This window comes from Heterodontus francisci, chromosome 7 (assembly GCF_036365525.1).
Source record: "Heterodontus francisci isolate sHetFra1 chromosome 7, sHetFra1.hap1, whole genome shotgun sequence".
In the NCBI taxonomy this organism is placed as follows: Eukaryota; Metazoa; Chordata; class Chondrichthyes; order Heterodontiformes; family Heterodontidae; genus Heterodontus; species Heterodontus francisci.
The window spans coordinates 60,307,195-60,330,346 of record NC_090377.1 but is presented as its reverse complement, the minus strand read 5'-3'; the positions used below and the strand labels follow the sequence as shown (position 1 = coordinate 60,330,346).

At 44.7% G+C, this 23,152-nt stretch overlaps 1 protein-coding gene across 1 annotated transcript in view; it reads right to left on the bottom strand.

Moving 5' to 3' along the window:
• baz2ba (bromodomain adjacent to zinc finger domain, 2Ba) overlaps positions 1–23,152 on the bottom strand; it is a 414,581-nt gene that overhangs the window by 26,849 nt on the left and 364,580 nt on the right. The window contains 6 exon segments of the mRNA XM_068035275.1: positions 6,730–6,876; positions 7,390–7,525; positions 7,914–8,221; positions 10,284–10,447; positions 10,648–10,803; positions 17,109–17,361. Coding sequence (XP_067891376.1) covers positions 6,730–6,876; positions 7,390–7,525; positions 7,914–8,221; positions 10,284–10,447; positions 10,648–10,803; positions 17,109–17,361 — 1,164 coding nt within the window.

The window sequence follows — 23,152 nt, the reverse complement described above, 5'->3', positions numbered from 1 at the left end:
CTCTCTCTCTCACTTTCCCCTCCCTCCTCTCTCTCTCTCTCACTTTCCCCTCCCTCCTCTCTCTCTCTCACTTTCCCCTCCCTCCTCTCTCTCTCTCTCTCACTTTCCCTCCCTCCTCTCTCTCTCTCTCTCACTTTCCCCTCCCTCCTCTCTCTCTCTCTCTCACTTTCCCCTCCCTCCTCTCTCTCACTCTCTCTCACTTTCCCTCCCTCCTCTCTCTCACTTTCCCCTCCCTCCTCTCTCTCACTCTCTCTCACTTTCCCCTCCCTCCTCTCTCTCACTCTCCCCTCCCTCCTCTCTCTCACTCTCACTTTCCCTCCCTCCTCTCTCTCTCACTCTCACTTTCCCCTCCCTCCTCTCTCTCTCACTTTCCCCTCCCTCCTCTCCCTCTCTCTCTCACTTTCCCCTCCCTCCTCTCCCTCTCTCTCTCACTTCCCCTCCCTCCTCTCTCTCTCACTTTCCCCTCCCTCCTCTCTCTCTCACTTTCCCCTCCCTCCTCTCTCTCTCACTTTCCCCTCCCTCCTCTCTCTCTCTCTTTCTCTCTCACTTTCCCCTCCCTCCTCTCTCTCTCTCTCTTTCTCTCTCACTTTCCCCTCCCTCCTCTCTCTCTCTCTCACTTCCCCTCCCTCCTCTCTCTCTCTCTCACTTTCCCCTCCCTCCTCTCTCTCTCTCTCACTTTCCCCTCCCTCCTCTCTCTCTCTCTCACTTTCCCCTCCCTCCTCTCTCTCTCTCTCTCACTTTCCCCTCCCTCCTCTCTCTCTCTCTCTCACTTTCCCCTCCCTCCTCTCTCTCTCTCTCACTTTCCCCTCCCTCCTCTCTCTCTCTCTCTCTCTCTCTCACTTTCCCCTCCCTCCTCTCTCTCTCTCTCTCTCTCTCTCACTTTCCCCTCCCTCCTCTCTCTCTCTCTCTCACTTTCCCCTCCCTCCTCTCTCTCTCTCTCTCTCTCTCTCACTTTCCCCTTCCTCCTCTCTCTCTCTCTTTCCCCTCCCTCCTCTCTCTCTCTCTCTCTCTCTCTCACTTTCCCCTCCCTCCTCTCTCTCTCTCTCTCTCTCTCTCACTTTCCCTCCCTCCTCTCTCTCTCTCTCTCTCTCTCACTTTCCCCTCCCTCCTCTCTCTCTCTCTCTCTCTCTCTCACTTTCCCCTCCCTCCTCTCTCTCTCTCTCTCTCTCTCTCTCACTTTCCCCTCCCTCTCTCTCTCTCTCTCTCTCTCTCTCACTTTCCCTCCTCTCTCTCTCTCTCTCTCTCTCTCTCACTTTCCCCTCCCTCCTCTCTCTCTCACTTTCCCCTCCCTCCTCTCTCTCTCACTTTCCCCTCCCTCCTCTCTCTCTCACTTTCCCCTCCCTCCTCTCTCTCTCACTTTCCCCTCCCTCCTCTCTCTCTCACTTTCCCCTCCCTCCTCTCTCTCTCACTTTCCCCTCCCTCCTCTCTCTCTCACTTTCCCCTCCCTCCTCTCTCTCTCACTTTCCCCTCCCTCCTCTCTCTCTCACTTTCCCCTCCCTCCTCTCTCTCTCACTTTCCCCTCCCTCCTCCTCTCTCTCACTTTCCCCTCCCTCCTCTCTCTCTCACTTTCCCCTCCCTCCTCTCTCTCTCACTTTCCCCTCCCTCCTCTCTCTCTCACTTTCCCCTCCCTCCTCTCTCTCTCACTTTCCCCTCCCTCCTCTCTCTCTCACTTTCCCCTCCTCCTCTCTCTCTCACTTTCCCCTCCCTCCTCTCTCTCTCACTTTCCCCTCCTCCTCTCTCTCTCACTTTCCCCTCCCTCCTCTCTCTCTCACTTTCCCCTCCCTCCTCTCTCTCTCACTTTCCCCTCCCTCCTCTCTCTCTCACTTTCCCCTCCCTCCTCTCTCTCTCTCTCTCACTTTCCCCTCCCTCCTCTCTCTCTCTCTCTCACTTTCCCCTCCCTCCTCTCTCTCTCTCTCTCAATTTCCCCTCCCTCCTCTCTCTCTCTCTCACTCTCCCCTCCCTCCTCTCTCTCTCTCTCTCACTCTCCCCTCCCTCCTCTCTCTCTCTCTCTCTCTCATTTTCCCCTCCCTCCTCTCTCTCTCTCTCACTTTCCCCTCCCTCCTCTCTCTCTCTCTCTCTCTCACTTTCCCCTCCCTCCTCTCTCTCTCTCTCTCACTTTCCCCTCCCTCCTCTCTCTCTCTCTCTCTTTCCCCTCCCTCCTCTCTCTCTCTCTCTCTCTCTTTCCCCTCCCTCCTCTCTCTCTCTCTCTCTCTCTTTCCCCTCCCTCCTCTCTCTCTCTCTCTCTCTCTTTCCCCTCCCTCCTCTCTCTCTCTCTCTCTCTCTTTCCCCTCCCTCCTCTCTCTCTCTTTCCCCTCCCTCCTCTCTCTCTCTTTCCCCTCCCTCCTCTCTCTCTCTTTCCCCTCCCTCCTCTCTCTCTCTTTCCCCTCCCTCCTCTCTCTCTCTTTCCCCTCCCTCCTCTCTCTCTCTTTCCCCTCCCTCCTCTCTCTCTCTTTCCCCTCCCTCCTCTCTCTCTCTTTCCCCTCCCTCCTCTCTCTCTCTTTCCCCTCCCTCCTCTCTCTCTCTTTCCCCTCCCTCCTCTCTCTCTCTTTCCCCTCCCTCCTCTCTCTCTCTTTCCCCTCCTCCTCTCTCTCTCTTTCCCCTCCTCCTCTCTCTCTCTTTCCCCTCCTCCTCTCTCTCTCTTTCCCCTCCCTCCTCTCTCTCTCTTTCCCCTCCCTCCTCTCTCTCTCTTTCCCCTCCCTCCTCTCTCTCTCTTTCCCCTCCCTCCTCTCTCTCTCTTTCCCCTCCCTCCTCTCTCTCTCTTTCCCCTCCCTCCTCTCTCTCTCTTTCCCCTCCCCTCCTCTCTCTCTCTTTCCCCCTCCCTCCTCTCTCTCTCTTTCCCCTCCCTCCTCTCTCTCTCTTTCCCCTCCCTCCTCTCTCTCTCTCACATTTCCCTTCCTTGCTACTTTCTCTCCTCCACCTGCCCCTACCCTCTCTCCTCCACCTGCCCCTACCCGCTCTCCTCCACCTGCCCCTACCCGCTCTCCTCCACCTGCCCCTACCCGCTCTCCTCCACCTGCCCCTACCCGCTCTCCTCCACCTGCCCCTACCCGCTCTCCTCCACCTGCCCCTACCCGCTCTCCTCCACCTGCCCCTACCCGCTCTCCTCCACCTGCCCCTACCCGCTCTCCTCCACCTGCCCCTACCCGCTCTCCTCCACCTGCCCCTACCCGCTCTCCTCCACCTGCCCCTACCCGCTCTCCTCCACCTGCCCCTACCCGCTCTCCTCCACCTGCCCCTACCCGCTCTCTTCTTTTTCTGTCCTCCACCCGCTTCTCTCCTTTTCCGTACTCCACCCCCCTCTCTCTCTCTTTCCATCCTCCACCCCCCTCTCTCTCTTTTTCCGTCCTCCACCCACCTCTCTCTCTCCTTTTTCGTCCTCCACCCACCTCTCTCTCTTTTTCGTCCTCCACCCCCGTCTCTCCTTTTCCGTCCTCCACCCCCGTCTCTCCTTTTCCGTCCTCCACCCCTGTCTCTCCTTTTCCGTCCTCCACCCCCGTCTCTGCTTTTCCGTCCTCCACCCCCGTCTCTCCTTTTCCGTCCTCCACCCCCGTCTCTCCTTTTCCGTCCTCCACCCCCGTCTCTCCTTTTCCGTCCTCCACCCCCGTCTCTCCTTTTTCTGTCCTCCACCCACCTCCCTCTCTTTTTCTGTCCTCCACCCACCACCCTCTCTTTTTCCAGTCCTCCACCCTCCTCTCTCTCTCTCTTTTTCTGTCCTCCACCCACCTCCCTCTCTTTTTCCGTCCTCTACCCTCCTCTCTCTCTCTCTTTTTCTGTCCTCCACCCACCTCCCTCGCTTTTTCCGTCCTCCACCCTCCTCTCTCTCTCTCCTTTTCCGTCCTCCACCCCCGTCTCTCCTTTTCCGTCCTCCACCCCCGTCTCTCCTTTTCCGTCCTCCACCCCCGTCTCTCCTTTTCCGTCCTCCACCCCCGTCTCTCCTTTTCCGTCCTCCACCCCCGTCTCTCCTTTTCCGTCCTCCACCCCCGTCTCTCCTTTTCCGTCCTCCACCCCCGTCTCTCCTTTTCCGTCCTCCACCCACCTCCCTCTCTTTTTCCGTCCTCCACCCACCTCCCTCTCTTTTTCCGTCCTCCACCCACCTCCCTCTCTTTTTCCGTCCTCCACCCACCTCCCTCTCTTTTTCCGTCCTCCACCCACCTCCCTCTCTTTTTCCGTCCTCCGCCCACCTCCCTCTCTTTTTCCGTCCTCCGCCCACCTCACTCTTTTTCCGTCCTCCGCCCACCTCACTCTTTTTCCGTCCTCCGCCCACCTCACTCTTTTTCCGTCCTCCGCCCACCTCACTCTTTTTCCGTCCTCCGCCCACCTCACTCTTTTTCCGTCCTCCGCCCACCTCACTCTTTTTCCGTCCTCCGCCCACCTCACTCTTTTTCCGTCCTCCGCCCACCTCACTCTTTTTCCGTCCTCCGCCCACCTCACTCTTTTTCCGTCCTCCGCCCACCTCACTCTTTTTCCGTCCTCCGCCCACCTCACTCTTTTTCCGTCCTCCGCCCACCTCACTCTTTTTCCGTCCTCCGCCCACCTCACTCTTTTTCCGTCCTCCGCCCACCTCACTCTTTTTCCGTCCTCCGCCCACCTCACTCTTTTTCCGTCCTCCGCCCACCTCACTCTTTTTCCGTCCTCCGCCCACCTCACTCTTTTTCCGTCCTCCGCCCACCTCACTCTTTTTCCGTCCTCCGCCCACCTCACTCTTTTTCCGTCCTCCGCCCACCTCACTCTTTTTCCGTCCTCCGCCCACCTCACTCTTTTTCCGTCCTCCGCCCACCTCACTCTTTTTCCGTCCTCCGCCCACCTCACTCTTTTTCCGTCCTCCGCCCACCTCACTCTTTTTCCGTCCTCCGCCCACCTCACTCTTTTTCCGTCCTCCGCCCACCTCACTCTTTTTCCGTCCTCCGCCCACCTCACTCTTTTTCCGTCCTCCGCCCACCTCACTCTTTTTCCGTCCTCCGCCCACCTCACTCTTTTTCCGTCCTCCGCCCACCTCACTCTTTTTCCGTCCTCCGCCCACCTCACTCTTTTTCTGTCCTCCACCCACCTCACTCTTTTTCTGTCCTCCACCCACCTCACTCTTTTTCTGTCCTCCACCCACCTCACTCTTTTTCTGTCCTCCACCCACCTCACTCTCTGTCCCTCTCTGTGCTCCCTCTCTCTCTGACAGTTGCAGCTGTGTGTTTGGTCAGTTTTTTTTTAAGAAAACATCTCCACCTCTCCCTCTCTCTCTCTCTTTTTGAAGAGAGAGTCTGAAAGATGACGACCCTGGAGAACTTCTCATCGATGAAATACACCCGCGGGTCGGATGGAAACCTTTGGCGGCTCAGATCCCGGCCCTCGGGCCATATTTGGACAACCCTGTTATAACAGCACATGACCACCAGAGCACAATTATAAGGTTAGCAAAAAATACTGAGTACCTATCCAGCACTATAGTATGCACTAAGTGGAAGATCCTACAGTTTTGCTCAAAGTGTCTGAAGTAATACACTCACCGTGATTGTTCTAACTGGTTAAGTCACTTAACCATGTTGAGTACTCTTGTTTTGAAACAGTCCAACTAATGTTGTTAAGCGAAGCATTTGGGAAGTAAGCAGACTAATTTTAGATTAGCTAAACTGAAGATAGTCCAGTAAAATGTTGTATATCGCTTCAAAAAGCTGCTTTTCAGATCTTTTAATGTTTATAGAACAGCACATGTGAATTCCTCTCTCTAACTGTCATAGAACTCTAGAGTCAATATGGCACAGAAGAACACATTGTGTTTTAGTTTTAAATTTATGTTGCATTTCAAAATACAGCTGAAGTTAATAGAAATAGAAGCACAAGAAGTCTGTCAAGTCTGACAAGAAGCTTTCCTTTATTTTTGGGAAAGAACTTATTACTAAGATACTAAAAGGCAACAAGAAGAATGCGAGGGTTTTAGTTTGCTATTCCCATTGTAATGGGAATCAAATCTTATTCCCTCTGTACACACTAAATAAACTCAGTCTTTAAATGCACCTGAAATTATTAACGCAAAGGTACAGGTTCAGTTAAAAATTTCCTTTGGATGAACAGTCAAAATATTGCATGGATGTGAAAGATGACAGAGTCTGAGGATTATAGTGATTCCATTGAAAAAGGAAGGAATTGAAGAGAAGTAGAGATTGGAAGTAAAGAGAGAAAAAATCTTGATCCACAGTGCAAAAGGTAGTGAAAAATGAACAAAGCTAATTATTTCTATTACTTTCATTCCATTTTTTGATTTTGTAACTTTCCATCCTCTATTCTTCCAAACTTCTTTCATCACTATTGCCAATGTTGGAAGTCTTGTAGCCACCAGAACTCGTTTGAATGTTTTATAGCTTAAAATGTTCTCTTCAGACTTGGTGCAAATTTGGAAGCACAGAAGGTTGGTAGCAAAACCAACATGTGAAAAGTAGATAATTTAAATATAAACAAATAAAATAAATTAAACCAATTAGCTAATTATTACAAATATGGTTTGAAAAAATAAAATGCAATATGGCCATGCCAGCTACTAACATTTCTATCCGAACTACAGATTTGAAAGTTCAGGTGTAGAATATAGCAACCTCAATGACAGCCAACACTATTAAATTAAGTTACACTATTAAATTTGCAAGTACTACTTTAACAGTTGATAAATGTCACAGACATTATAAAATATTATACAAGCATCTATTATGAAGTGCACAGATCTGCATGTTCAGATTGTATTACCTTAGCAATGCAGGCAGGACAAAACCAGTCACCATCTGGAATTGTGGTAATCTTGGGCCTGTGGCAGTAAGTATGACATCCCTTATCACAACCATCACAAAGTAGAAGCAATTCTTCATTATCTCCTTTTCGACATATCTGGCAGTACTGATAAAAACAGAGGAAAACTTTGGCTAAACAGGATCAAGAAATCATGTGACTAAAGTGAAGTGCTTCCGGAGTAGGCCAGTATTAAGTAGACAACTGTCACCAGTTATCTTACAGCATTTTGCTACATAATACAAACAAGACATATCTATGAATATCATAACATTTAAAAAAAATCTTCATCAGTAGCCTGGCTTGTGCAACTGTGCTGAAACTCCTATTTGTGATGTCCATTTGGAATACCAGAAACAGGAATCATTTATAAACTGTTTTCTCCTGAATAAGAGTCTTTTTTCCTAGTTGTTCGCTAGATTATTACATGAGCATTTTGACGGGAGCGGGCATAGGAGAGGAAATGTAAGGGAGAAGCAGCTTTGCAGGATCAGTTCCACCCAACAGAGCCACCCTTGCGAGCATTGTTGTATGTAATAGAGTATGTAATGGAAGAAATGAAGAGAATATAATTACATGAATTAAATGGGCATGTTAACAGAAAGAAAAAGCAGGACTCACAACTTTCATGATCGATTTCTCCCATGCTATTGCCTTCTCTAACTGTTGAAGGCACATTGCGACCTGAGCAGCATTGTGAGCTTGAGACAAGGCTTTACGCCACATTGTCAATCCAGGGGCAATGTCTTCATCACTTCTGTTGAAAGCAATAAGAAACTAATGTTAAAAAACTTAAAACATTTTAGATTATATTGCCATGTACATAAATATTACATAAAGCCAACCAGTTTTTAAACAGCAGTGTGCACAGCCAGTAAAGAGTTGATATAATGTTTAGGCATTTGAACTCCCCTATAGCATTGTGGCAACATGCCTTAAAGCTAATAAAGGATCAATATGACGTAGGACATTCCTGCAGACAAAAAAATCCACAGTAAAAGAAGTCTCTACAAAGCACCATGCAGATAAGGATGATCCACATGGATCTCACACACACACAAGAAACAAGGGGGAAACAGGCAAGAAAAAAGGCTCCAATTAGCAGAAAAGCACAATAATTTTCCAAGTTAATCTCGATAACCTACCCATCACCATCACCAGTATTGGATGGTGCAGGAGCAGGAACTGTAACTGTGCCCACATTATCCAGTTTGATCTGAATGGTGGTACTTAAGGGGCTCTTCAGATACCTTCTCTCTATGTTCTTCTCCAAATCAGCCAGCCTCGTTACAGCTATATCTAGAGGGTTGCCATCTCGCCGTTCTATATTGCCGTAATTTTCCTCGTCCTCTTCCCCAGTGTGTTCTCCATCAGTCTGTTCCACTTCAAAAGGTTTATGTTCATAGTAGACTAGGTCATCTCGGTCTGAAGCAGGTTCTGGACAAATCCAGCCCTGTATAAGGATAAAAAAGTTTGCTTCATTGTTCTTCAAATATATTTTTTCTTTTGTATTTGCTCTCCTGAATGCAATCATATAGGGAGGTACAATTCTACAGGTGCTGGCAGCCCTCGGGTGCAGTCATGTGAAAGCCTGGAAAATTAGTGTAGGTAGGTTATATAATTATGGGGAAGGGAAGGGGAAGAATCATCAATCTTTTCCTTTCTCTGACATCACGTGCATGCATCTTCTGGCAGGGTTGACAGGCTAGCCCCTGCTAACTTTTCCCTTAGGTTAAAATGCTGCAACAATCACCTTACTACCGTCCTGGTTGAGAGATGATAGCTCTGCATACACCAGAGATCACTGAGCTTTTAGGAATGACTATTCTTAAAATTAAGCAAACATACATTTCACACTGCTAGGATTTATCACTGCTAATCTTCCAAACAGACTCATTCATGAAAATATTTATATTATGTAGTCATCTGTTAAAAACATTTCAGAGAAATATACAGCATTCTGTTACTGCAGGCACTATAAACCTCTTGAACTTCCTAAAAAAAATTAAAAACATTAAAGTAATTGTATTGGAATCTAGTGGTTTATACAAATCATTTGTGGAATGGACATTATAACCTACAAGCACTATGTCACATTTTCATTTCTTTTTGCAAGTTAGTCTCCAAAGTGTAACCTCTATTATAGTAAAATAGCTCAACAATTCAAAAACAATTGGATAAGATACATCACAATCCATCCAGCAACAGGGTTATTAGGCTTAATAATCATTCTACCAATAACTAGAGCATATTGCAGGACAGCTGGCAAAGATTTAAAATAAATTCCAGATAAGAAGCAAGATTACCAAAAAGCAGGCAATGCTCTAATTCTCCAGATGTGGGTGTTGCTGGCAAGGCCAGCATTTGTTGCTCATCCCCAATTGACTTTAAGGCGGCTCTGATGGTCGTTTTCTATAACGACTGCAGTTTACATAGTGACGGTGCTGCATTTGTCTTTCTAGGTGGTGGAAGTTGCGTGTTTGGGAGATGTTTCCGAAGGTGTCTTGACAACTTGCTACAGTGCATCCTGTAGATAGTGCACACTACATAGCCACAATATGCTGACTCTGGAGGGAGTGATGTCTAACCTAGCGGATGGCATGCCGATCAAATGGACTACTTTGTCTTGCATGGTGTCAAGCTTCTTGATCGTTGTTGCAGCTGCACCCATCCAGAGAAGTGGAGAGAATTTTACCATTCTCCTGACTTTTGCCTTGTAGGTGGTGTTGGGGAGTCAGGAGGTGAGTCACTCGCTGCAGAATACCCAAACACTGACCTGATCTAGTAATGATGCCATTTGTGTGGCTGGTCCAGTTGAGTTTCTGGTCCATAGTGACTATCTGCATGATAATGATGGGTCAGAGGTGGTACAACCGAACAACTTATGGTGATGCACACTGAAGTCCTTGACTGCTCTGTAAGCTCTCTCAACTTTGGTACCAGTGAAGAGAACTTTTCAGGGTCAACTGGGTTGGGTGTATCTTTGTTGCTGCCCTGATTCAATGCCTAGGTCATAGCCATGTGGTCTGCCCAATTTTATTTTTTCTTGCCTTTCTAGCAGTTTAGTACAACAGAGTGGGTTGCCAAACCACTTAAGAGGGCAGGTAAGAGTGAATGACGTTGATGTGGGACGGGAGTCGTGTATAGGCCAGACCAGGTAAGTTTATTTTTCTAATGGACAATAGTGAACTAGTTTGACATTCCAACAGTTATTTAGTCACATTTAGTGGTACCAACTTTTTGTTTCCAGGTTTTTGTAATGGAATTAAATTTTCCAAACTGCTATCGTGGGATTTGAACTCATGTTTCCTGGATTGCTAGTCTATTTCTCTGTGTTACTAGTCCAGTAACAACCACTACACTACCATACCTGGCTTTAATTATATCATCCTATTCACCATTAATTTTAACTATTATTTCACGTGTTCCTAATTTTATGTGTTATATACTTTCATCAGTTTATACAGGCTTTTAAGCCACTTTGCACAAAATGCATGCCTGAAATAGTCCCCTACCTTGATTTGCAGACTTGCTGATGCCACCTTCCTTTCCAGTTCTTCCACTTGCTGAAGAATGGCTACATCAATTTCAAATGCTTGATCTTCAATTGACCAGTTATGCACAGCCTCATCCGTAACCTGGTTTTCTTCATCATCTTCACTTATTTCAAATATTGCAACTAAGCGAGAAATAATTGTGAATTGCTTAAAATCATTCTGTTGCTATTCTGTCTCCTAATATAAATTTAGGATGCTGCAAAGTCTGTATTCCAGTCAGTATAGCATTTAATAAGGACAATGAATTTGATAGTCAAATAAGAATTCTATTTATACAAGTAAACTGTTCAAATGCATACAAAACTTTGTTTTAACTACATACCATCTTTACTTTTGATGCAGGCCTGACTGATGTAATCCATGTGCTTTTGAAGTTGCTTCTGCAAAGCCTTTTCTCTTATTCCCCTGAGATGAAGTACTTTAGACAGAGTTTTCAGCTCTTCTGGATCGATGATTCTCCACCAGCCTTGCTGCATTTCTTATGAAAGAAACAAATACATACTGACATATATCTATAATTTTTAAATCAGAGTCCTTAAAATCTCACTAAAAGTTTACTTTACATTCCCTCTCCCTCTACGAGGATTCCAGCAATTTGACTGCCTGAGTGCCAACTGATCAGGATAACTCAGCTGCTCAGATGGTAACTTAACATAGGATGTAGCTGGAGGTAAATATAATAAAAATAATTGCATTACAAGGTGGCTAGCACCTACCTCACAATAAAATCAATAGCCACCCTCATTATTACAATCCGAGACAGAAGATACACTAAATGCATCATGTAAAACAACCTATTTGCTGTCAAAGGTTAGAGGAAATGGTACCAAGCATAACATATAAACAAAAATAGCAGAAGAAACAAGAGGAAAATTACTTCAGGGAAAACACCACATACGGTCAGAGTGCAATAATGGATTCCATATGGAGGGATTAAAGATAGTGACCAAGAAATTCCCTCCCATCGGAAAATAGGCCCACATGGAGCGGGTCTCCTATTTCATCCACTCGTTAATACTGTCCCTGGCAGCATGCAATAGTTATGCTGAAATAATGAGTCCAAGCTTATTATAATGAGTCGGGCATGCAACCAACACAATTTGTGGCAGAAATCAGGTGTCTCTGATGCCATTTAAAGGCTGCCAATATCTCAAAGGGAAGGTGCACTCTGGCTGCAGACACAAAGGTATTCTTCTGAACACAGAATTTGCCTACTAGGCCTGCAGATCGTGTCCCTTACGTTTCTGAATAGTGCTTCTAAGGCCCTGGTCCAGTTTGGATGGTGGGGGGGAACAGTAAGACAGCGATCTTCCCTGCCCCCTAGAGGTGACAACTCTGCCACCAGAGAGAAGAAATCAGAGGAGGTCAATATCAGGAGCTTACTCTCTGCTCACACCTCCAACCTCATTACTCATGATACTCCCCTCATCTGCTTCCCATCACTCTCCTATAATCACTTCATCCTTCTACTCAGACCCACTGCCTTTGCAACCTTCACACCTCACAACTTACACACTACATACTAGCTATTCAAGCATGACAAGCACATTTGTTAAATACCTCACAGGACTATCACGAACACACACTGTTCTTTCATGAAGGAGAAAGTCACCCACTAGCTGAGGAGGCATATCCTCTCTCCCATTGAAGAAAGCGAGCCCGCCATTAAAGGCATGATAGAGTCATGGCCATGGCAATTTGCATGCTGGAGGAGGTGTCACACAGGGTTTCTTCACACCTTATTCCTTTTTCCCCTTCTTACTTCTTTCTCACCCTACTCGGTCCACATGACAAACTGCAGTTTCACCAGCTATATATCTTTCTGTTCTCCCTTCATATTAAAAGCTAACACTTGCACCTATCTTTTATTTCCAGTGCTGAAGATGTGGAGATACCTCTGCGGCTTCAGGAAAAGGAGGCCAGCTTTCTGATAATGCAGCTTTACTCAACTACACCTTCAGCAGCATCTGTTTAGATACTAGCACCATGCATACTTCAGAATCAAGGTGAGATGATGGGTACTCATGTGGTGAATCTCTGAACCCTAGTGTGCAGGGGGCTATGATGACAGACATGCCAGCTCTCCAGAGGGTGAGATCGCATACTAGCTCTGCTGCAGAGCACTAAGATGCTAATTTGGGAAAAAGGTTGATGGGCATATACCGAGAAATGTTTGGTGTACTGCACAGTCTGCCAACAAGTTTGCACATAATGTTCCAGAGCATGGAAACTACTTTTGCAACATGGACCAAGTGGTCAGCTCCATCAACATGACAGTGGCATCCACTATGATGGAGCCTCTCCCTACAGCTCTCAGCTGCATGGAAGCTCAGATAGCTGCCATCTTGGCTCTGGTAGTCACTATTGATTGGGGCTTCCATAGCATCATGTCACTCCTGCACTGTTCTCATGTAGGGAAATACTTCATAAGAGTACTGAAAGTAGGTAAACAAGCACAGAAGAGAGGCACAAAGGGCTTGCACAGGGTGATGTGTAATTATGTCTGTTAACTGTTAGATACAAATGGAATTGAACTGTTTGATAAATTTATTATTTGTTCACAATTTGGTGCAGTTTATATTTGTAGTGAAGTGAGGACAAGACACAAAGCTTGACCAAAGGAAGGCAATCGGATAGTGGTAGTTAATAAGGATTGTTGGACAGTTAATAAGAACATAAGAAATAGGAGCAGGAGTAAGCCATTCGGCCCCTCAAGCCTGCTCCACCATTCAATAAGATCATGGCTGATCTTACTGTGGTCTTAACTCCACTTTCCTGCCTGCCCCCCATAGCCCTGGATTCCCTTTGTCAATCAAAAATCTGTCCAACTCAGCCTTCAATATATTCAATCAATCAATCAGCCTCCAGTGCTTGCTGGGGAACAGAATTCACAGACTAATGACCCTGAGAAGAAATTCCTCCTCATCTCAGTCTTAAATGGGAGATCCCTTAATTTGAAACTGTGTCCCCAGTTCTAGTTTCCCCCACAAGGGGAAATATCCTCTCAGCATCTACTCTGTCAAGCCCCCTCAGAATCTTTCAGCAAGAACATTTCAGCAAGATCACTTCTCAATCTTCTAAACTCCAATGAGCATCAGCCCAACCTGCTCAACCGTTCCTCATAAGACAACCCCTTCAACCCAGGAATCAGCCTAGTGAAGCTTCTCTGAACTGCTTCGAATGTATGTCCCTTCTTAAATAACATGACCAAAACTATGCCCAGTACTCTAGGTACAGTCTCACCAATGTCCTGTGCAATTATAGCAAGGTTTCCCTACTTTTATACTCCATCCCCCTTGCAATAAAGGCCAACATTCCATTTTCCTTCCTAATTACTTGCTGTGCCTGCAGGCTAACTTTTTTTAGATTCATGTACAAGGACACCAGGTCCCTTTGTACCACAGCATTCTGCAGTCTCTCTTCATTTAAACAATATTCTGCTTTTCTATTCTTCCTGCCAAAGTGGACAACCTCACATTTTCCCACATTATACTCCATCTGCCAAATTTTTTCCCACTCACTTAACCTATCTACATCCCTTTGCAGATTCTTTGTATCCTCCTCACAACTTGCTTTCCCTACATATCTTCATATCGTAAGCAAGCAAATTTGGCTACAATAATCAGTCCCGTCATCCAAGTCATTAATATAGATTGTAAATAGTTGAGGCCCCAACACTGATCCCTATGGTACTCCACTAATTACAGTTTGCCATCCTGAAAATGACCCATTTATCCCAACTCTGTTTCCTGTTAGTCATCCATGCTGATATATCAACCCCAACACCATGAGCTCTTATCTTGTGTAGTAACCTTTTATGTAGTACTTAATCAAATGCCTTTTGGAAATCCAAATAAACTACATCTACTGACTCCCTTTTATCTACCCTTCCTGATACATCCTCAAAGAAGAATACATTTGTCAAACACGATTTCCCTTTCACAAAACCATGTTAACTCTGCCTGATTGTATTATGATTTTCTAGATGTCCTGTTACTACCTGTTTAATAATGGATTCCAGTATTTTCCCAATGACAGACAATAGGCTAACTGGCCTATAGTTTCCTGCTTTCTGTCTCCCTCCTTTCCTGAACAGAGGTGCTACATTTGCAGTTTTCCAACCTGCTAAGACCTTCCCAGAATCTAGGGAATTTTGGAAGATTACAAACAATGCATCCACTATCTCTGCAGCCACTTCCTCTAAGACTCTCGGATGCAGGTCATCAGGTCCAGGGGACTTGTCAGACTTTAGTCCCATTAGTATTCCCATTACTTTTTTTCTAGTGATAGTTTCAAGTTCCTCCCTCTTGCCTCCTGATTTTCTACTTTTCCTGAGATGCTTTTTGTGTCTTCTACTGTGAAGAGGGATGCAAAATACTTGCTCAAAGCCTCTGCAATTTTCTCGTTTCCCATTAGTAATTTCCCATTCTCATCCTCTAAGGGATCAATGCTCACTTTAGCTACTCTTTTCCTTTTTATATATTTGTAGAAGCTTTTACCGTCTGTTTTGTATATTTCCTGCTAGTTTTCTCTCATACTCCAATTTCTCCCTCTATTATTTTTTTTAAGTCATCCGTTGCTGGTTACTAAATTGTTCCCAATCTTCTGAGCATTGTATGTCTTTTCTTTTAATTTGATACCACCTTAACTTACTTAGTTAGCCACGGATGGTGCATCCTTCTGGTAGAGTATTTCTTTCTCAATGGAATATATCTTTGTTGAGTTATGAAATACCTCCTTGTGAAATGCCTGCCACTGCTTCTTTACAGTTATATCTTTTAACCTATTTTCCCAGTTCACTTCAGCCAACTCTGTCTTCATACCCTTGTAATTGCCTTTATTTAATTTTAAGACACTAGTTATGGACCTGCATTTCTCAACCTCAAACTGAATGTGAAATTCCATCATGTTATGAACACTCATGCCTAGAGGGTCCTTTACTATGAGGTCTTTAATTAATCCTGTCTCATTACACATTATTAGGACAGAGAGAAAGTAAGAAAGTCAAAGAGAGAGTGACACAATAAAAATTAAAGATCAAGATAGATGCTCTGTCCATGTGCAACACCACAGAGCAATCAAATTAAAGTACACATAATGCAAAGCTCAAGTCATTAGAAAATACTGTTTAATTTGACTTACCACCAACAATGACAGAAAATCCACTGTCCAGCATGCATCCATCGCATTTGCAAAATACGTATATCAGTTGCAAAGAAAGTCCCAATTGCATTAATTACTGCAAATACCTCTTATAAAGTACCAAGAAATCATAACTAAACTATCTTAGAAAATAGCCAATTTGACTCTGTTAGCCTTTCCTGATTTAAATAACCCAGCTTCTGCCCAACAATGGGAGGAGCTGGGGATTTGTAAATGCTTTCTAGTCTTACCTCAAAATGTGCCTGAACCACCTAAACAGGAAGTAGCTGAATACTGGCATGCAAGGGAGAGGCAAATTAGATGCAGCTCCAGCTAAACATTCATCCAGATTACCCATCAGCATTGCCATATTAGATCTGCTAGTATAATTTAATTTTATATGATTGAATTTAAGTGCTCAGCCTTATGGAAATGTAAATTAGGAATGCAATTAGATAGCAAAATATATCTGCATGATTTTAGATTGGACCATGTATGACTCTATGATCCAAATCAGATCACACCTAGAGCACGGTGTACAGTGTTGCTCTCTGTACCTAAGGAAGGATGTACTTGCATTAGAAAGAATGCAATGAAGGTTCACTAGATTGATTCCTGGGATTAAGGGGTTGTTCTATCAGGAGAGATTGCACAGAATGGACCTATTATCTTGAGAATTTAGAAGAATATGAAGTGATCTTATTGAAAGGTACAAGATTCTGGAGGGCTTGACAGGACAGATGCTGAGAGGCTGTTTCCCTTGGCTGGAGAGTCTAGAACTAGGGAGCATAGTCTAAGGGATCAGGCCTTTTAGGACCAGGAAGAGAAGAATTTTCTTCACTCAGAGGGTTGTGAATATTTGGAATTCTTTACTCTAGAGGGCTGTGGATGCTCAGTTGTTGAGTATATGCAAGGGTGAAATTGATAGATATCTGAAATAATGGGATATTGCAGTTGGACAGGAAAGTGGAGTTGAGGTCAAAGATCAGCCATGATCTTAATGAATGGTGGTGTAGGCTTGAGGGGCCATAAAGCATACTGTTGCTCCTATTTTTCATGTTATTATGAAAGGTATATCTTTTTAGTTTATGAACAAGTTTTTAACAATTTTTTTTTTAAAAACAGTATTATACTTTTCCCTGGAACTATTTCACAGATCAGAGTTTGTTTTTTCAGGCAATCAACCGATACCTTTCTAAACAACTTATTTGCAAGATATGCTTTAAAAAATATTTATTTTACTTTGAACTCTATAAACTTAATTTATATAGTGTACAACTTATTTTCCCTCAGAATAAAGTCAGCTTTCAATTAACCATAGAAAGGTACAACAATTAGCCTTTTTCAGCACTATTTTCAGATCACCATATTAGTTCTAATAAGTTCATCCTCTACACAGTGCTTTTCCATTATAAAATCAGTATTCTAAGATCTTGAAATATGAAACTAAAAACACAAATTTGCTACTTTACTGACACCATAATCTACAAACTGAACAACAGGGATCAAAAATACAGTGGATAATGATGGGAACTATGTTGTTTGAGTTGACTATAGTTATGGCTGCAACTTCTATCACAATCTTGGAATCACTGTTCCATGTTTGAATATGGCACAACTTCTATGAGTTTTTCCACTTACCTTTTGAAATGGGTCTTGGACTAGGATAATCCACTGGTTTTGCTACTTCAACTATAGAAGAAGGTGCACTGTTTTGCAGTTTTTCATTTTGTGGTGCTGGTGATTCATTTGCAGGAAAGCTAGGCAACAAGAAAGGATTAACATTTCCTTCAGTTAATCCAAGGCCGGGTGAGGAAAAGGCAATACTTGGATTGAGTACTCCAGTTGGCCATCCACAGAATGGAAGTCCTATTAGAGGTAATCCTGGTTTCATCTGCAAAAAGTATAAAAATAATTTTACTTGCATTTGTTACAAATGCATATTGTGTTGGAAAATTTAGAAAGGAATCCAAGCTTGCAAATTAATTAGAATATATAGAGGGAAAATGTTGACCATTTTGCTTCAACTACCACACAGGAAACTTTCCTTTTGGGCTTATGTTGGAAAAGCATCTTAGATGCTTCATCAGAAACTGGTTAATTTAATGTGCAGTTGATCACTTCATATCCTTATGAAAAGTTACTAAGCATGCAGTGCAAGGGCACTGCAAGTGGAGTAGCATGGGAGAGAAAATAGATGGCTTGATTTTGCTACATGCATCCCAAAGGCAAACTGAAGACTCACTGATAGGACTCCTGAAGCAGGTCACTGATATTCATGGGGTAACCTGACCTCATCAGATAAATGAAATAAAATACAGTGAATGCATAAAAACTGCAATAAATATTCTTGTAAAACAACTGTAAATGTTTTTGCTTATAATAGGGTTAAGCAAGATTGTTAAACTTTAATACAAGAAGAGATTCACTGCAACAAAATGATTAACTTGTTGGATCAGCATATACAGGCAATTGGCATTTCAAACCGACTATCAGGGCTGGATTTTCCTGGCCTCATGATGGCAGGCTTGGAGGCAGTGGGGGACAGGAAAACAACAGGGTGCTGCATCGGGACAGCTCCCCAATGCATTCTCGCTGCCGGGGAAGTTTCCCAGAGGTGGCCTGGGAAACGGATCAGCTGTCTGCTGAATGGAACTAAGGATGGTAAGTATGGAGCCGGCCAATTAGGAGGCTGCCTCTGGGAAAATAGCTCCCCCGATGTGGTTCTCGGAAAGCGCGGGCTCGGGTTCCCCATTAGGTCCTGACATCGAGGTCCCGAAGCACATGGGAAGATTCTGCCCTCAGTGTTTCAGGATTCTAATCCCAGGTCAGTATTCTCTGACAAAAACCACATAAGAAAGGTTCTTCACCCTTCATTACTGCTCCTATTATTAATGAAAGTAATTTCTGCCACAGCATACTGTAGATGGAAATTCTTAAAGCATGAGTTCACATCCATAGTATACAGCACACAGAATAACTTGCAGGATGGCATAGTTGCAAAGATGACATGAGGGGAATATATGGTAACAAAGGGGTGAGGGAAGTGGGATAAAAGTGTTTTGGGATGGAAAAACAGAGAAGCAGAGATTACTGATTTGGTGTGGGAAAGGAAGAAAACTTCATCATTGACTTGGGGAGAGAAGTAGAATGGGTGCCAGCCTGAACAGAAGGAAGATTGGTGGAAGAATACAAGCTTGAACTGGGTCGATGAGTGACTAACTGGAGTGAGAAGGTGAGGACGTAAAGTGTTACTTCAACAGGATGGAGTGCAGGAAAAACACCTGGTTGAATTGAAGGGGGAAAGAGGGTGAAGAGTGCCAGTATGAAGAGTATGGGAGCATTGGAGGAGCAGAGATGTCTCTGTGAAAGCAAGAAGTTAGATGATTGTTATGAGTGCTTCCATTTTTGTGTTAAATTTTTTTGAGGATGTGGGTTTTTAAAACTGAAAAGGATTCCATAGAAACTGGACATTGTGTTTTGTTTAAAAAACAGGTCATTGGTAGATCTTCGGGTCTTGGTTTGAAAACAAACAATTACTGGAAAAATCAAGGAGTGCTAAAAAACAAGCCCTTACTGGAAGGCACCTTTCTTCAGATAATTACCAGCAGGGGTTTTTGTACTTTTTGTACAAAGACGTGACAGGTCAAGATTTATAGGGGTCAGGAGACTTGACTCTTGTGACAGACAGTTGGAGAAAACTTGCCAAGGGACCAAACCCCGACTCATCTCTTTAAAAAGCCTGCCCACTTTTCCATTTCTTTAAGAAGCCCTGAGAAGCAAATATAAGAAACAGACTGAAACTGTTGCCGCATTTCTCCTGGAAAGCCTGCCCAAACTGATCTTCAACGTCACCAGACAGGAACTGTTCTAGGAAGATCCCAGAGACAGCCATCCACGCATATTTGGGATGCCAAAGCAAAACAAAGGACATGTGACATCTTTCCATATCTTCTTTTTCTTCATGAATTGGCAAGTACATGACAAGGTCTTCTTGTTTTTTTTGTAACAGAGCCCTACAGAGAAGTGTGTGTGTCTGTGTCTGTGTCTGTGTGTGTGTGTGTGTGTGTGTGTGTGTGTGTGTGTGTGTGTGTGTGTGTGTGTGTGTGATGTTGTCATGCTAGACCCCCACCTGCTAAGAATGAGGCATATTAATGTTGCCATACGGATATTAAATTTCAAACCGTTGAAGTGAAGAAAGGACTTGTTTAAAAACAATCACCAGGCTAGAAAAACATTTTTTTGCATATTAACAGCCAGTGCTTGGAAGGACAAAGGGGCTATTCCCTGCTCCAATTTAACCCACAATGGACTGTCAGCACCAGGTATTGTGTGTAAGAAGAGACATTCCAGAGTCAGCTAAGATCAGAGAATCCACAAACAGACATGGTCAGACCAGCTAGTCACATGACTAACCTGCTGGCAACCTGAGTTTTTCTGAATTAGACAAACAGTTTGAACTCAGAGTGTCTGTTTGCTCCTGGATTGAAAAGACCTCTCCTGCTTGGCTCACCACAGCCTCTCCTGCCTGCCCCCATCTCTTTCTCACAGAACTCCAAATCCACTGAAGACACATGAACCCCAAGAGAGAAAAGTCTCCTACAGCGACCAAGGTTTAAGAAGGGCCCCAACGAAAAGCAAGATCTACCTATAATCAAGAACACTACAGTGAGATTGAAGATCCGTAACAAAAATCCTCTTCAGAGATTGCCTCAAACCTTTCCATTTTATTTCTTCTGCTCTGTTCTGTCTCTATCCGCATGTGTGTATCGTGCCTGCATGCTAGCATGGGCGCATCGTGTATCCGTAGGCGTTAACCGAATTAGAATTTAAATATAAGTTTAATAAATTTCAACCTTCTTCTTTAAACCTAAGAAAATCTGTTTGTGCTGGTTTCTTTGCTTCATAATTGGAAAGCAGGGAACAAGGATTCACCAAGGGGGAGCTAAAAAGACAGTGCGTTTAATAAAACCCTGTTATGGTAAGACCAAGTGAAGGCTGAGAGCGAACCCTAGACCCATTTCTCACCTGGTCGAAACAGAAATTTGGGGGCTCATCTGGGATTTTACCCACAAACAAGAGAAGTTGGAAATGGGAAGCCAAATTGTTCCCAATCAAAAAAGAGCAAGATTTCAATACAGGTTTTCTTGTGGTTGTGTGATTGGATACTAACAACTGAAGCTAGTAGCTCCCCAAGCCAGGGTGAAGTAACTTGGGATAAGTTAAAAGCACTGTCTATGGAGGAGTTGATAAAAATGGCTGAGCAGTGTGGGATCACTGTACATGGCAAGGCTAGGAATTCTGAACACCTAAGGCTAATGGTCAACCATTTTTCCCTTGAATTTGAAGAAGCAGAAACAGGGTTAGAAGCAGACTCCGACTGGGTATTATTAGCAAAGATACAATTGGAACAAAGGAAACTTGAATTAGAAGACAGGGAAAGAGAAAGAGGGAGAAAGGAAAGGGAGAAAGAAAGAGCCTTCCAGAAGGAACGTCAAGAAAATGAAAGGCAGGAGAGAGAGAGAGAAAGAATATTCCAGAAGGTACGTGAAGAGAGAGAACTGAAGCGGCTTGAATTAACTAGGGGGCGACAGATTAACCCCAGTAAAAACATGGCCAATATGGGGGAGTGTAATTCAGGGCCGGGTACAAAATTGTTAAAATGATCTCAACTAATCCCAAAAGATGTAGAAGAACTTTTTTATGTCCTTTGAGAAACTGGCAAGTCAGCTAAAACGGCCAGCTGAGACCTGGCCTCTTACATTACAAAGCAAGCTAATCGGTAAAGCCCATGAGGTTTATTCCCTGTTGCCAGATGAGAGTTTATCAAATTATGAACGGACAAAAAATGCTATCCTCAGGGCATATGAATTAGTATCCGAAGCCTGTCGCCAAAAGTTTAGAACCCTGAAAAAGCAAGTTAATCAAACTTATCTGGAGTTTGAAAGAAGTAAGCAGCTGGCTTTCGAACAGTGGCTGAGGACTCTTAAAGTACAGCTCATCTATGAGAATCTCACAGAAGTCATTCTGTTAGAGGAATTTAAACACTCTCTCCTACTCTCCATCAAGACACATGTAGAGGAGCAGCAGGTTCAGAAAGCCCGGCAAGTGGCCATTCCGGCTGATGAGTTTACTTTAATTTATAAGTCAGTTTCCCAGGGGAAAACCTTTCCTAATCACCCCGACAAACCCGAAAAGGAAAAAGAGCGGGAAGGTGATAGGAGCCCAAACAGTCCCGGGAGAGAAAGAAAAGCAGGAGACACAGGTGCCCCTCCTCTAGCCAAAAAGGAAGGTGCTGTGAGCAGTAAGAGTGAGACCCGTGAGCTTCCATTGTAATAAAGCAGAGCATTTAAAAGTTGACTGCTGGAAATTAAAGGGAAAACTTGTAGGGTTAATCAGGGCACACCCGCTCAGTGAAGAAAGAAACCTGATGGAAAGCACAGCTGAACAAGCTGTGGCTTTGATGGCAGTAAGAGTGACACCCAGGAAGCTTACAGCTGCAAGTGCAGGAAAATTTAATAGGATTCCTGAAGGCTATCAGGGTTTTGTGTCTGAAGGGAAAGTAACCCCATACTCCTCGAGTGGGGCAAGCAAGCCCATAGTAATTCTCGGACAGAGGGGCCACTAGATCTCTTTTGCTGGGAAAAGGCCTGACCTTTCACCCAGAGAGTGCAGTGAACACCAAAATGATGGTGAATGGTATTGGAGGGCAGTGTATGCCTGTACCTGTACACCGGGTGCACTTGGAGTGCGACCTAGTTTCGGGACCATTGGGATTGTTCCTAGTTTGCCTGTGGACGGGGTTGACCTGCTCCTAGGTAATGATCTGGCGGGGGTGAAGGTGGTAGCCCCCCCCAGTAGTGAAAGAAAGACCACAGGAGGTCAGAGAGACAGGACCATGGCAGGAGATGGATCCCTGCAGTTTCCCTGGATGGGTAGTGGATCAGGCTATGATCAAACCAGCTCCCCCAGAGGAGACTGAATTAGCACTGTAGATAGATGACCAGGTCAGTCTGTCCGAGACTTTCTTTGGACCGTTAGAAGACCTAGGGAATGAATTCAATGGATTTTCCCTAGCTGAGGCTCAGCGAGCCGACCCAGTATTGAGCGAGTTAGCTCACGCTGCCCAATCTGAAAGTGAAGCAGAGGGCATCCCTGATAGCTACCATTTAAAGAATGAGGTACTGATGAGGAAGTTAAATTCTCCTCACAGACCTGAGAGCAAGGAGTGGACAGTAGTTCACCAGTTAGTGATGCCGCAGAGGTACCGGAGAGAAATACTAAGAAGGGCCCATGAGACTACAGTGGCTGTACATGCTGGTATACGAAAGACCCAAGCCCGCATAAGACAGCAGTCTGACTGGCCAAAACTCCACAAAGATGTGGTGGAGTACTGCAGGAGTTGCCACATATGCCAGGTTGAGGGGAAACCCCAACCTACAGTGAAACCTGCACCCCCTAAGTCCTGTACCGGTGTTAGGAGGACCCTCCAGCAGAGGGCTGATGAACTGTAAGGGACCCCCACCGAGAACAAAAGGGGACAGGCAGGCACAAGGCTGGCTAAAGTTTAGAAAGGGAAGGGGAAAAAGTGACCAAGAGGGCAGGTTAAAGGAAGTCCAGAAGGAATCCCGGATGAAAACCCCTACTGTCTGGTCAGCCAAACCCGAAAAATGTGAAAAGTTAGA